The sequence below is a fragment of the Salmo salar genome, chromosome ssa05 (assembly GCF_905237065.1).
Source record: "Salmo salar chromosome ssa05, Ssal_v3.1, whole genome shotgun sequence".
In the NCBI taxonomy this organism is placed as follows: domain Eukaryota; kingdom Metazoa; phylum Chordata; class Actinopteri; order Salmoniformes; family Salmonidae; genus Salmo; species Salmo salar.
This window is the reverse complement of record NC_059446.1, coordinates 27,481,033-27,496,932: the sequence shown is the minus strand read 5'-3', so window position 1 is coordinate 27,496,932 and position 15,900 is coordinate 27,481,033. Positions and strand designations below refer to the sequence as shown.

The window sequence follows — 15,900 nt, the reverse complement described above, 5'->3', positions numbered from 1 at the left end:
GTAACTTGTTGTAACATGTTGTAACTTGTTGTAACATGTTGTAACTTGTTGTAACATACTGTAACTTGTTGTAACTTGTTGTAACATGCTGTAACTTGTTGTAACATGTTGTAACTTGTTGTAACTGATTGTAACTTGTTGTAACATCCTGTAACTTGTTGTAACATGCTGTAACTTGTTGTAACTTGTTGTAACATGCTGTAACTTGTTGTAACATGCTGTAACTTGTTGTAACATGTTGTAACTTGTTGTAACTGGTTGTAACTTGTTGTAACATCCTGTAACTGGTTGTAACTTGCTGTAACTTGTTGTAACTTGTTGTAACATGTTGTAACTTGTAACTTGTTGTAACATGTTGTAACTTGTTGTAACTTGTTGTAACTTGTTGTAACATACTGTAACTTGTTATAACTTGTTGTAACATGCTGTAACTTGTTGTAACATGTTGTAACTTGTTGTAACTGGTTGTAACTTGTTGTAACATCCTGTAACTTGTTGTAACATCCTGTAACTTGTTGTAACTTGTTGTAACTTGTTGTAACATGCTGTAACTTGTTGTAACATGCTGTAACTTGTTGTAACATGCTGTAACTTGTTGTAACATGCTGTAACTTGTTGTAACTGGTTGTAACTTGTTGTAACATCCTGTAACTTGTTGTAACATGCTGTAACTTGTTGTAACTTGTTGTAACTTGTTGTAACGTGTTGTAACGTGTTGTAACTTGTTGTAACTTGTTGTAACTTGTTGTAACGTGTTAGCCATTGTGGCAGTTGTTCTCCTCAACACACAAATTCTATGAATGTTTGTAACATACTTCTACCATACTACTTCAGATATCTACAACATAACAGAATCCGAGCCGTGAGCCCTAATGCATTCAGAGGACTGTACAATCTAACAAGACTGTGAGTTCATTAAATTAATCCATCCGTGCAATTGACAGTGTTATGTTAACTTTGTTCTTGATTAAACATCTAAGTCCTTCATAATGAATGTTGTTGATTTAAGTTTTCCTCGTCAAAGTTGCTTATGTTTGAAATAAAGGGTAAATAATTCCTATGAATTGTTTCATAGAACCGTGCGTATTTAAAATCAGTATTCTCTGCCTCAGATATTTAAGCTACAACAAGATATCCATCCTGATGCCTGGGGTGTTCCAAGATCTACACAAACTGGAGTGGTTGTAGGTTTTCCTTACTGGCACATTCTGTATATCCTGTGTGCCAATATAGACATACTGCTAACATAAATGGAACAAAGACATCACATTTTTAGACAGCCTTCAGCAAAAAAGCTTGTATCGCTGCAGTTTCCTTTGAACCAATGCTCAGCCAAATACTTCACTTAATAAAAGAGCTGAAAATAAACTCTACCCTCTGGTTGTAGGATCCTTGAAAACAACAGTATCCATCAGATATCCCCCACAACCTTTTCAGGCTTGCGCTCCTTGGTACTCCTGTGAGTTTCATTTCTACCTCTACCTTCTTGAGTTGGTCTTGTTTTGCTTTTACCCTCTAAGAAGTTATTTCATATGCACTTAGTTGAAGTGCCCCAGTATTTTTAGGGCCTATTTGATATGCTTACGTATATTGGCAGAGTGTTGTTTTCTTTGATCAGCACAAAAATCAGACCGCTCTTGTTTTGTTTCAAAAATCAGACCGCTCTTGTTTTGTTATATTGGTTCACAGGGTTTTGTTGAACAATGCTCTGACAAAGCTGGATGACATCTGCCTGGAAATGCCAAGACTTAACTGGCTGTAAGTTTGGAAGTCAGCAAATCAAAGAGCTTTGTTATGGGCATGATATTACTTTTAAATATGTTTTTGTGCACTTGTGTGTCTCCAGGGACATGGAGGGGAATCAAATCGAAAGTGTCGGAAACGTAACATTCTGGTCATGCAACATGATGACTGTGCTGTAAGTGTGACTTAATACATTTCAATCTTCAGAATAGATTCTGTTTTTCCCCATCTGTGTCCTTGGCTTTCTCAGTAGGCGATAACCCATTACAATCCCAAATATCAACAGCAATTTGTTTCCACAAGGGGTTCTAAATATTAGACCCAAAAGCAACACTCTTGTTTAATTGCTTTTAGAACCAACAGAGAAGATGAGGGGAATAAAGTAAGAAAATTGCTTGCTCTGTTTTATAATTCTTGTTTTGACCGTCTTTCTTCAACTCTTTCTAGCGTCCTACAGAGTAACAGAATCAGTCACATACATGAACAGGCTTTTTCATTTCTGCAAAAACTTGGGGAATTGTAAGTTATTATGTTTTGTTTGCCTCAGACATGAAATTGCATGACATCTTCCTTTATCATCCCCAGACACACAGTGGTACTGTACATCTTCATCTATTCCACTGACGTTTTTGAAGAATTCAGATACTACCATATTATTAGTAAAGACTGCACTATAAATATACAGTGCAGTACTAGGCTGAAATGTATTCCAACCCAAAATGTGCCCAAATAGGAAAACAACATGTTCCCAAGCCAAGAAGATGTTCATTATGATTTATATTTTATGCGTTTTGGTTAATCCTAGTATTTATCCTAACATGCTTTTCCACTGGTTTCCGGATTTGCAGAACAGTGGGGAGTCTTGGAGTGTCTCCAATATACGCATACACATAACCATGTTAGTCATGGTGAACACAAATATGTGGTGCATCTAGCTTAACACGATGCTTATCAAGTAGCCTAATGGATTCCAGGAATTTATCATTAACATGAATGGGAACACAGCATGCATTCGTGATTAGGTGGTCATGTAAGCCATGTAAAACTTATGTAAGTTTCATATGTTGTTTCCAATAAATAGCTTTGTCTCCACAGAGATCTGTCCAGCAACAGACTCCTGGCAATCCCTCCCAATCTCTTTGTTCATCTGGGAGATTTACTACAGCTGTGAGTCAGATCCACACTCGAATCTATGCACAAACGTTATTTGAATATTTGAAATGTTTTTCTTGCACTAACGTTGAAAGACATACACATAGGAATTATAATACAGCTATGGTGCTATAGTTATTGTTGAATATTATGTCTAATAATTGATGCTCTTACAGAAACATCTCGTATAACCCTATCGCGGATCTGCAAATTGACCACTTTGATAACTTGCATAAATTGAAATCATTGTAAGTAGCCTGTATGTTTTTCACTGCTCATATTGTGAATGAATGTTACACTTGAGAGTAGCAATATCATTAGTAGCAATATCATGTTTAGAAAAAATATATAATTCTTGTAAATATGCAAGAGGCCATTTAAATGAAATCTACATAATAATTTTTTTAAATAACCATTTTCCAACCACAAGAACATGTGTGTACAGTTAGTACATCCTTTCTCTACATCCCTTTCTGTGGCTCTTTCAGACTAACTAGAAATCCATCCATCTATTTAACTCATTTCAATTATATACACTATATAATCATGGCTTGCATCATCCCCTGATGATGCACTTTTTCAATTTGCACCCTATCATACAAGAGAATTATGTGGCACTTAACATGTCATTTGTGTATTATGTGTTCAATGTATTATCGTATTGGAACAGAGTGCACTTACTGGCCCACACATCAGGAATTCCCTCATTCACACATATCAAGAAAGAAAGCATATAGCATTGTAGGTAATATATCAAAGCTTATCATCAAAAGCACTTTGTGAAAGACCAACAATTTTGTGGAGTAATTCTGGGGAGCGTTGCAAAGAGGGCCTGTGAAATTCAAAGATTTGGTTTTGTTTGTTTTTCTATGTAAGCTCCTAAGGGGAAAAACTTTTGTTTGTGTTTTTTAGGAGCATAGAGGGAATTGAGATTGGGAACATACAGCGAAGGATGTTTGAACCACTCAAACACTTGACCCACATGTGAGTACTTTGTTCATTTTGTTTCATCATAAAGATTTGGGAAAGTATGTACTTGTGTATTTGAAGATCAATCCCAAATTAAACTTTGAACACTTTTTTTATGAATGATTTGTGATGAATGTTGTGGTAAGTTATTTAAAAAGCATTTGTACCTCTTATTTCTGAAAGAAAATACAAAATGCATACAAAACAAATCAAACGTTTGGACACACCTACTCATTCAAGGGTTTTTCTTACTTTTTACTATTTTCTACATTGTAGAATAATGGTGAAGACATCAAAACTATGAAATAATATGGAAGCATGTAGTAACCAAAAGTGTTAAACAAATCTAAATCTATTTTATATTTTAGATTCTACAAAGTAGCCACCCTTAGCCTTGATGACAGCTTTGCACACTCTTAGCATTCTCTCAACCAGCTTCATGAGGTAGGCACCTGGAATGCATTTCAGTTAACAGGTGTGCTTTGTTAAAAGTTCATTTAAAGGAATTTATTTCCTTCTTAATACATTTGAACCAATTCAGTTGTGTTGTGACAAGATGGGGTGGTAAACAGAAGATAGCCCTATTTGGTAAAAGACCAAGACCATATTATGTCAAGAACAGCTCAAATAAGCAAAGAGAAACGACAGTCCAACATTACTTTAAGACATGAAGGTCAGTCAATCTGGAAAATGTCAAGAACTTTAAATGTTGCTTCAAATGCAGTCGAAAAACCATCAAGCGCTATGATGAAACTGGCTCTCATGAGGACCCTCACAGGAAAGGAAGACCCAGAGTTGCCTCTGCTGCAGAGGATAAGTTAATTAGAGTTACCAGCCTCAGATTGCAACCCAAATAAATGCTTCACGGAGTTCAATTAAAAGACACATCTCAACATTAACTGTTCAGAGGAGACTGTGAATCAGGCCTTCATGGTCAAATTGCTGAAAATAAACCACTAATAAAGGACATCAATAAGAAGAAGACTTGATTTGGCCAAGAAACATGAGCAATGGACATTAGACTGGTGGAAATCTGTCCTTTGGTCTGATGAGTCCAAATTTGAGATTTTTGGTTCCAAACGGCGTGTCTTAGTGAGACGCAGAGTAGGTGAATGAATGATCTCCACAGGTGTGGTTCCCACCGTGAAGCATAGAGGAGCAGGTGTGATGTTTTGGGGGTGCTTTGTTGGTGACACTGTCAGTGAATTATTTACAATTCAAGGCACACTTAACCAGCATGGCTACCACAGCATTCTGGAGCGATCTGGTTTGCGCTTAGTGGAACTATCATTTATTTTTCAACAGGACAATGACCAAACCCACCTCCAGGCTGTGTAAGGGCTATTTGACCAAGAAGGAGAGTGATAGAGTGCTGCATCAGATGACCTGGCGTCCATAATGACCTGACCTAAACCAAATTGAGATGGTTTGGGATGAGTTGGACATCAGAGTGAAGGAAAAACAGCAAACAAGTGCTCAGTATATGTGGGAACTCCTGCAAGACTGTTGGAAAAGCATTCCAGGTGAAGCTGGTTGGGAGAATTTCAAGAGTGTGCAAAGCTGTCATCAAAGCAAAGGGTGGCTACTTTGAAGAATCTCAAATATTAAATATATTTGGATTTGTTTAACACATTTTTGGTTGCTACATGATTTCATATGTGTTATTTAATAGTTTTGATGTTTTCACTATTATTCTACAATGTAGAAAATAAAGAAAGAAAACCCCTTGAATGAGTAGGTGTGTCCAAACTTTTGACTGGTACTGTACTTTCCCATACGTACTTTCTATTGTCAACATTTCTTAGTCAATCTGGCCCCTTATCTGAAGCTTGAATGTCCACTCCCAACTGTATGATCCCAAGCTGTGCATTACATCACATACAGTGCTTTCAGAAAGTATTCACACCCAATGACTTTCAGGATTTTGTTTTTAGAGCCTGAATTTAAAATGATTTTTTTTTTTTATATGTAATGAAAAGCTGAAATGTATTCAACCCCTTAGTTACCAAGTCACATAATAAGTTTCATGGACTCACTCTGTGTGCAATAATAGTGTTTAACATGGTTTTTGAATGACTACCTCATCTCTGTATCCCACACATACAATTATCTTTAAAGTCCAAAAACAGATTCAACCACAAAGACCAGGCAGGTTTTCCAATGCCTCGTAAAGGAGGGCACCTATTGGAAGATGGGTAAAAATAAAAATAGCAGACATTAAATATTCCTATGAGCATGGTAAATGTATTAATTCCACTTTGAATAGTGTATTAATAAACCCAGTCACAACAAAGATACAGGTGTCCTTCCTAACTCAGTTGCTGGAGAGGAGGGAAACATGAGGCCAATGGTAACTTTAAAAAAGTTACAGAGTTTAATGCCTGTGAAAGCAGAAAACTGAGGATGGATCAACAACATTGTAGTTACTCAACAATACTAACCTAATTGACAGAGTGAAAAGAAAGAAGCCTGTACAGACTAAAAATATTTCCAAAGCATGCATCCTGTTTGCATCAAGGCACTAAAGTAATACTGCAAACAATGTGGCAAACAGTGGATGCAGAGGGAAGCCTCCCCCAAAAATTAACCAAGTCATTTTTTAAAAAACATATAAAATAATTATGATGTATATTTTGTCTCTCTGCGTTTCATAATTTTCCTTCATTTCACAAGAGGCTGATTGTATCTCACCGGAGAAAGCATCCGAGTGAGTGAAACTGCGCCCCTCTGTCTCTGTATGTGTAGGCCATCTATCTGATGCTGTCTGGTCAAAAAGAGTATGACATTGATGCCGCCCATACCATTGAATGCAAGGGAAGCCAACGAGCATTTCGCCTCCCTTGATAAAAAAGTATAAAATAATAGCCAATCCGCTAAACTGAATGAGCTCAACTGTGGGGTGTGATTACCTTTTGAAGGCACTGTATATACTTGTGAGTAAGGTCATCCCAAAACACAAAACACAGGTCCATTCTGAGAATCACTGAAAAGCAAATACTCCCGCCATATGCTGCACAACTTTGTATCACACTTTTTTGGCCAGCTTCTGTGCAACCTTTGGATGTGCACTATCCCCTATCCTGATAGGGGCCCTGAAACCATCCCTAACCGCTACACTCTAGGCATGTGTAGATCACAAAGGACATGATACAGATGTAGGATCTTAATTTGATCACCCTGTCAAAGGAGAACTTTCCTGCAATGCAGGAAATGTAAAACCTGTAGTGCATTTCGGGTTTAAAAAGGCTTCTGAAGTTTATAATTTCCACTTTGACATTTCAGACTTGATTTTCCGTTATGGAAAATGTATCAACCCCTTCAAAAATGTCCATTAATCCACACAATAATTCACGTTTCCTGTTGCTGCAGGATCATTTTTCTGCTGTAGCAAACTGGCTCAAATTAAGATTCTACATGTGTGGTTGTAAGTAATGTGGCAGAAATGCCACCTAGCATATTAAAGCTCAAAGTAGAGATAACTCCCATGTTGCTTATACCTGTCCATTTATTAAAGATCATGAACTGCCTAGAGGCTAGGGGCTAGGGGCTAAAGACTAGGGGCTAGAGAGTGGCCTAGAGGCTATAGGCTATGGCAAGAGACTAGGGGCTAGAGGCTAGGGGGTAGAGCCTAGGGGCTAGGGATTGTTTTTAGACAGTCTCCCTCTTTCATCCTGTTCATTGATTTCTCTCCTGTTGTGTTTAGTTACTTTAAGAAGTTCCAGTACTGTGGGTACGCCCCTCATGTGCGCAGCTGCAAGCCCAACACGGATGGTATCTCCTCCTTCGAGGACCTCCTGGCCAACATTGTCCTGAGGGTCTTCGTCTGGGTGGTGTCGGCCACCACGTGCTTCGGCAACATCTTTGTCATCTGCATGCGCTCCTACATCCGATCGGAGAACAAGCTCCATGCCATGTGTATAATCTCCTTGTGTTGTAAGAAACAGCTTTCAGACCTTTCAACTCAGGCCTCCATTCAATTGATTTCAGATAAAGGAAAACCTTACTGCAGCTTCATTCAGAATGTTTACTCTGTATCGTAAGGGAAGGTGAGGTTTGAGCTTCATTCAGAATGTTTACTCTGTATCATAAGGGAAGGTGAGGTTTCAGTTTCATTTAGAATGTTTACTCTGTATTGTAAGGGAAGGTGAGGTTTCGCTCCAATATCCAATGACAATGTCCAAGAGAGGGACAACGTCCGGGGTGTGTCGATTAAAATGTGAACATCACAGATACAGAGTGAACATTCTTAGTGAACCCTCAGTGCAGGTTTCCTTGATCCGCAAACTATTGAATTGGGGACTTTAGCTTTAATATACAGGTTTATTTATTTATTGAACTGTCGACAATCGCAGTGACCACCACTGAACCATTAGTACATAGTATGTTAATGTTGTACTACCCTAGGAGTCAGAGGGAGTCAACATTACATGGCTACATTTCATGTCTTTATGCCTTTGCTACAAGTCAGGCCCACATTTTTGCTCAATTAAACTAGATTTGTCACAGATACCGTGATGCAGAGAATGAGAGACATATTAATGTCTTAGTCCCTTGGAAGTCAGTGGGATAGCTAGATTACCTGACTTTTCCCTGTCTCTGTTCCCTGCACTGTAAGACACACCTTTCTGTTCAATTTAACTAGATAGACAGTATATGTTTAGGACTTATCCCTGTGAAGATCAGAATGGGTTTGGCAATCCACCATGCTTCACACTGTAATGTGTCAGATGAAAAATGCTTTTTGACATGCACATTTGGTACCTTTTCATATCAAAGGAAGTGCAATTACATGGTCTAGCGTTATGTTATACAATGAGTCACTGAATTTTGTAATAGACAGAGCCTAGTGTCATTTACTGAGGGGAAGTGTGAGCGGTAAATATGTTGTCTGTTTTGGCATCACCGTGGCCAAAGTCAAACACCAGCCAGATAAATTCATCTTGGACCAAAATTATGTATTTCATTTACGTCTGAAATTTCAGTTCGATTTAAATTTTAGTTTGATTTTGTTGCACAAATATTTCATCTCTATGTTAATGAATGGCTTACGGAAAAAGGGGACATCTCAGCAGAGTCAAATAGACTTCAAAGTTTGTGTAAGATAAAGTTAATATATTACCAGAAAAGTTTGTCATTGCTGATTATAACATAGCAGTTTGTACATGACACTGCTATTAATACTGAACAGATTCACTCTGAAATCAATTTGTCCGTCAAATTCATACCTCAGAAGTGTCTTGAAGTTGAGCTGTGCCTATATTCCACTTGTAGATGCTCTGAAGGCATACTACTGTGACTAAAATCTTGGCCCATTAAATTACAGAAGTTTGCATTCATGTAACTCTACAGTAACTCTTTTCTGCACTTTATGACTCCCAAATGACAGTAGAATTGATTGACTATGGAGTGAGATGTCCCTTTAACCAAGGAGATAGATTGAAAAGTAGTGCACAGGTAACCGAACTATGACGTTAGAGATCTGTTTCACTGTAAAAAGTCCAGCAGTATCAATCCATACACTGAGTTCAATTGGATCATTGTAATTACTGTTGCAACCCACTTCCACCACCCAGGTGCCGATGGCCTGATGGGTGTCTACCTCTTCATGATCGGCGCCTATGACCTCAAGTTCCGCGGCGAGTACAACCGCCACGCCCAGGCCTGGATGGACAGCGTCCAGTGTCAGGTGATCGGCTCCCTCGCCATGCTCTCCACTGAGGTCTCCGTCCTGCTGCTCACCTACCTCACCCTGGAGAAGTACATCTGTATCGTCTACCCCTTCCGGTATCTAACCCCGGGCCGCCGGCGCACCGTCTCCATTCTCCTCAGCATCTGGTTTATTGGCTTCGTCATCGCCTTCCTCCCCCTGGTCTTCAAAGGATTGTTCCGGAACTTCTATGGTACCAACGGCGTGTGTTTTCCGTTACACTCAGAGCAGCCTGAGACGACAGGGGCGCAGGTGTACTCCATCGTCATTTTCCTGGGTGGGTGTCTTATTTAACTTAATGTCACTGTCAAGGTCAAAATGTAAATGTCATTCTGAAATGAGTATTGTCTATTTCCAATTTCAGTTTGAAATTAGAATTGTTCCAATGTCACTCTGACATGAGCATTGTTCCAATGTCACTGACAGGAAGATGGCCTATTTCTATATATTTCCAAGTGCTGCTTATTAATTGTAGCTTCCCTTTTAAAATCACGAGGTTCACTTATTTGCCCAGAGCTTAAAGAGGCATGCTAGTAGCCGGAGGGTTGCTGCCTGGTTCAAATCCCAAGTCTGGTAAATTAACTGGCAACAAGAAGATTGCTGTTGTCAGAATCCCAACCACCATGTTTACTTCCATTGTTCCCTTGAGCGAATTGCTCTAGGGTTGCTACACTGTGGGTGGTACTGTTGCGCTTTCAGCCTCTCAATGAGGGGTACATACTCTCATGGGCTTGAGAACAGAAGACATATTTCCATAATCGCTGAAGGTTTCTATATAAGTGCTTTTCTATAATGTATCTCGTTATCTGTTACAAAGGCAGTACCACATTGGGCCCCTAAAACAAATTGATTTTGGCTCATGAAAGTTGTCACACAGGCCTTTGTCCCATGTGTGTCGAACTCTAATAATTGTTTTATTTAATTATTTTGTATTTTTTTAAATGTAGGGGTAGATCAGCTTTAATATGTCAGATAGATTGTAGCATCCGCCAATGTAATTGTCTGCATCACTTCCAATCCCCCATATATATTTTTTGCAAATATAAACATTCCAAGTCAAAAGTTTGGACACACCTACTCATTCAAGGGTTTTTCTTTATTTTTTCTATGTTTAATTACTATCAGGGCAAAGGGTGGATACTTTGAAGAATCTCTATATATATATATATTGATTTGTTTAACACTTTTTTGGTTACTATGTGATTCCATATGTGTTATTTCAGAATTTTGATGTCTTCACTAATATTCTACAATGTAGAAAATAGTAAAAATATAGAATAATTCTGGAATGAGTAGGTGTGTCCAAACTTTTGACTGGTACTGTGTACCATATACAGTCGTGGCCAAAAGTTTTGAGAATGACACAAATATTAATTTCCACAAAGTTTGCTGCTTCAGTGTCTTTAGATATTTTTGTCAGATGTTACTATGGAATACTGAAGTATAATTACAAGCATTTCATAAGTATCAAGGGCTTTTATTGACAATAACATGAAGTTGATGCAAAGAGTCAATATTTGCAGGGTTGACCCTTCTTTTTCAAGACCTCTGCAATCCGCCCTGGCATGCTGTCAATTAACTTCTGGGCCACATCCTGACTGATGGCAGCCCATTCTTGCATAATCAATGCTTGGAGTTTGTCAGAATTTGTGGGTTTTGTTTGTCCACCTGCCTCTTGAGGATTGACCACAAGATCTCAATGGGATTAAGGTCTGGGGAGTTTCCTGGCCATGGACACAAAATATAGATGTTTTTTTCCCCGATCCACTTAGTTATCACTTTTGCCTTATGGCAAAGTGCTCCATCATGCTGGAAAAGGCATTGTTCGTCACCAAACTGTTCCTGGATGGTTGGGAGAAGTTGCTCTCGGAGGATGTGTTGGTACCATTCTTTATTCATGGTTGTGTTCTTATGCAAAATTGTGAGTGAGCCCACTCCCTTGGCAGAGAAGCAACCCCACACATGAATGGTCTCAGGATTCTTTACTGTTGGCATGACACAGGACTGATGGTAGCGCTCACCTTGTCTTCTCCGGACAAGCTTTTTTCCGGATGTCCCAAACAATGGGAAAGGGGATTCGTCAGAGTAAATGACTTTACCCCAGTCCTCAGCAGTCCAATCCATGTACCTTTTGCAGAATATCAGTCTGTCCCTGATGTTTGTCCTGGAGAGAAGTGGCTTCTTTGCTGCACTTTTTGACACCAGGCCATCCTCCAAAAGTCTTCGCCTCACTGTGCGTGCAGATGCACTCACACCTGCCTGCTGCCATTCCTGTGTAAGCTATGTACTGGTGGTGCCCCGATCCCACAGCTGAATCAACTTTAGGAGACGGTCCTGACGCTTGTTGGACTTTCTTGGGCGCCCTGAAGCCTTCTTCACAACAATTGAACCGCTCTCCTTGAAGTTCTTGATGATCCGATAAATGGTTGATTTAGGTGCAATCTTACTGGCAGCAATATCCTTGCCTGTGAATCCCTTTTGTGCAAAGCAATGATGACGGCACGTGTTTCTTGCAGGTAACCGTGGTTGACAGAGGAAGAACAATGATTCCAAGCACCAGCCTCCTTTTGAAGCTTCCATTCTGTTATTCGAACTCAATCAGCATGACAGAGTGATCTCCAGCCTTGTCCTCGTCAACACTCACACCTGTGTTAACGAGAGAATCACTGACATGTCAGCTGGTACTTTCCTGGCAGGGCTGAAATGCAGTGGAAATGTTTTTTGGGGATTCAGTTCATTTGCATGGCAAAGAGTGACTTTGCAATTAATTGCAATTCATCTGATCACTCTTCTTAACATTCTGGAGTATATGCAAATTGCCATCATACAAACTGAGACAGCAGACTTTGTGAAAATTAATATTTGTGTCATTCTCTAAACTTTTGGCCATGACTGTACTGTGACGATTCTCTAAGACAGAACCCAGAAGCAGACCAGGACAAGGTGAGTAAAATGAAGGTGAGTATTTATTGGTAGTCTTGATGTGTAAATTGAATAATCCAGGAGACGTAACGGCAGCGGAGGTGAGTTGATGAGAGTGAATGGGTTGATCCAATGAAGTCACTGAATCCACCGACGGCCAGGCAAGGGAGTTGAATGTTCCGGGAGAATGACTGTAGACAGAGTAAACGGGAGTGAGTAACCGGCAACAAGTACAAAATAACAAAACAAACTCAGGAAACATGAGGCTGATACGCTGGCACAACATACTGTTCATTGCTAACGATCCGGCAGGGAATGGATGTCAGGTCAGGGCTTATGAAGAGGTGATGATCAGGACCAGGTGTGCAGATGGTTGATGAGATGCAGGTGCGGGTAATCAAAAGTTCTCCCGCCTAGCTTCGTCGCCTGGCAACCAGACAGGGTGCGTTCAGGAACCTCAGACAAAAGACTCCAAAACAAAAAACAGTCAGCTCAGGCAGAAAACAGACTCAGGAAGCGGGATTCCTGACAGTAACCCCCCTCCGACGAACGCCACCGGGCGGACAACCCGGAGCGCCAGGATAGAGGTGGTAGAAGTCACGAATGAGGGTATCATCCAGGATCTGACGCCGAGGAATCCAACTCCTCTCCTCAGGACCATACCCCTCCCAGTCCACGAGATACTGGAAACCTCGACCCCGCCGTCTGGAATCCATAATGCGGCGCACCGTGTAGACTGGACCACCTCCGATGAGGAGGAGGAGGAGGCGGAGGGGGTAGCAGAGGACTGAGGTGCACAGGCTTGAGGCAGGAGACATGAAAGGTGGGGTGGACTCTGAGCGTCTTAGGCAACTTGAGTCGAACCACAACAGGATTGATCACCTTCTCCACCACAAACGAACCAATGAACTTCGGTGACAGTTTCCTTGACTCAGTCCGCAGAGGAAGATCCCGTGTAGCCAACCATACCTTATCACCGATGGCATAAGCGGGAGCTGGAATCCGGCGACGATTCGCCTGGAGCTGATAACGGTCAGAAACTTTAAGGAGAGCCTTTCTGGCCCGATGCCAGGTCCGGTGGCAACGACGAATGTGGGCCTGGACCGAGGGTACAGAGAGATCCTTCTCCTGAGAAGGAAACAAGGGGGGTTGGTAACCGTACAGGCACTGGAAGGGAGACATCCCAGTAGCAGATGTAGGGAGAGTATTGTGGGCATACTCGACCCATGGCAACTGAGAGGCCCAAGAGGCGGGGTTGGAAGAGATAGGCAGCGCAGTGTGGATTCCATCTTCTGGTTGGCTCTCTCCGCCTGACCATTAGATTGGGGGTGAAATCCAGATGTGAGACTGACTGTAGCTCCAATGGCCAAACAGAAAGATTTCCAGACAGCAGAGGTAAACTGAGGACCACGGTCGGAAACAATGTCATTGGGCAACCCGTGGACCCTGAAAACCTCCCTAACTAGGATCTCGGATGTCTCAGAGGCAGAGGGAAGCTTGGAAATAGGTACAAAGTGGGCGAACTTGCTGAATCTGTCCACAATAGTCAGAATGACCGTGTCCCCATCAGAAGAGGGCAATCCAGTAACAAAGTCCAGAGCCAGATGCGACCATGGTCGCCGGGGAATAGGTAGGGGATGAAGAAGTCCAGAGCTGGCTCGATTGGCACTCTTATTCTGTGCACATACTGGGCATGCAGCAACAAACCTCTGGGTATCTTCTCCCATGGCAGGCCACCAAAATCGTCTGCGTAGTAACGCCGTCGTCCGAGCCACCCCCGGGTGACAAGCCATCTTGCTGGCGTGGGACCATTGGAGGACGGCAGAACGGACAGATTCAGGCACAAACAACCGACCGGGTGGACCGTTACCGGGACCGGGCTGCGTCCGAAGGGCCGCCAGAACCTCCTCCTCAACCCTAAATGTGACTGCTCCCACGACGAAGTTCTGGGGAAGAATCGTCTCAGTCTTGGCCCCACTCTCATCCGTCTTGGAGAACATCTGGGACAAGGCGTCCGCCTTGCCGTTCTTAGACCCAGGTCGGAACGTCAGGGAAAATTTAAAGCGTCCAAAAAACAAAGCCCACCTGGCCTGACGCGAGTTGAGACGTCTAGCCGATTGCACTTAAGCAAGATTCTTGTGGTCAGTCCAGACAAACGGTTGCTCCGCTCCCTCCAACCAGTGACGCCACTCCTCCAAGGCCAGTTTCACCGCGAGCAGCTCCCGGTTATCCACATCGTAATTCCTCTCCACAGACAAAAGACGACGAGAATAGAAGGCGCAGGGATGGAGTTTACCGTCAGTAGAGCTTCGCTGGGACAGGATGGCGCCAAATCCAGAAATGCCCGGTCTGCCTCAGGATTCCAACTGAAGGTCCTGGTGCTAGAAGTCAGGGCAGTTAATGGAGCGGCCACCCGGCTGTAGTCACGGATAAATCTACGATAGAAATTCGCAAACCCCAGAAACCTCTGGAGCTGCAATCTCGTATCGGGCTGGGCCCAATCCAGAACTGCCCTAACCTTCTCTTGGTCCATCTTAATCTCTCCCCGGGAGATGATGTACCCGAGGAAGGATGTAGTGTGGGCGTGAAATTCACATTTTTTCGGACTTCAAACAGGCGGTTCTCCAACAATCGCTGCAGAACCTGCTTGACATGCTGGACGTGGCTGGAAGGCTCCTGAGAGAAGATCAAAATATCATGCAGGTAAACGAACACAAACAAACCGATCATATCTCTCAAGACGTCATTCACCATACTCTGGAATACTGCTGAAGCATTGGTCAATCCAAACGGCATCACCAGATACTCGAAATGACCCATCGGTGTATTGAAGCCAGTTAACCTCTCTAGGCTAGGCGGGACGAATTCGTCCCACCTACGTAACAGCCACTGCTATCCTGTGGCGCGATTTTCAAAACCTTAAAAATCCTATTACTTCAATTTCTCAAACATATGACTATTTTACAGCCATTTAAAGACAAGACTCTCGTTAATCTAACCACACTGTCCGATTTCAAAAAGGCTTTACAACGAAAGCAAAACATTAGATTATGTCAGCAGAGTACCAAGCCAGAAATAATCAGACACCCATTTTTCAAGCCAGCATATAATGTCACCAAAACCCAGAAGACAGCTAAATGCAGCACTCACCTTTGATGATCTTCATCAGATGACAACCCTAGGACATTATGTTATACAATACATGCATGTTTTGTTCAATCAAGTTCATATTTATATCAAAAACCAGCTTTTTACATTAGCATGTGACGTTCAGAACTAGCATAACCCCCCGCAAACTTCCGGGAATTCGCTAACATTTTACTAAATTACTCACGATAAACGTTCACAAAAAGCATAACAATTATTTTAAGAATTATAGATACAGACCTCCTCTATGCACTCGATAT

At 41.6% G+C, this 15,900-nt stretch overlaps 1 protein-coding gene across 1 annotated transcript in view; it reads left to right on the top strand.

Annotated features, from left to right (window-relative positions):
- The window catches only part of LOC106604530 (relaxin receptor 1), a 117,385-nt gene that overhangs the window by 85,071 nt on the left and 16,414 nt on the right, over positions 1 to 15,900 (top strand). The window contains exons 6-16 of the mRNA XM_045718026.1: positions 835 to 906; positions 1,113 to 1,184; positions 1,388 to 1,459; positions 1,690 to 1,758; positions 1,847 to 1,918; positions 2,191 to 2,262; positions 2,839 to 2,910; positions 3,072 to 3,143; positions 3,808 to 3,879; positions 7,568 to 7,797; positions 9,438 to 9,848. Of these exons, the coding sequence (XP_045573982.1) occupies positions 835 to 906; positions 1,113 to 1,184; positions 1,388 to 1,459; positions 1,690 to 1,758; positions 1,847 to 1,918; positions 2,191 to 2,262; positions 2,839 to 2,910; positions 3,072 to 3,143; positions 3,808 to 3,879; positions 7,568 to 7,797; positions 9,438 to 9,848 (1,286 nt within the window). The remainder of the gene's footprint in view (positions 1 to 834; positions 907 to 1,112; positions 1,185 to 1,387; positions 1,460 to 1,689; positions 1,759 to 1,846; positions 1,919 to 2,190; positions 2,263 to 2,838; positions 2,911 to 3,071; positions 3,144 to 3,807; positions 3,880 to 7,567; positions 7,798 to 9,437; positions 9,849 to 15,900) is intronic.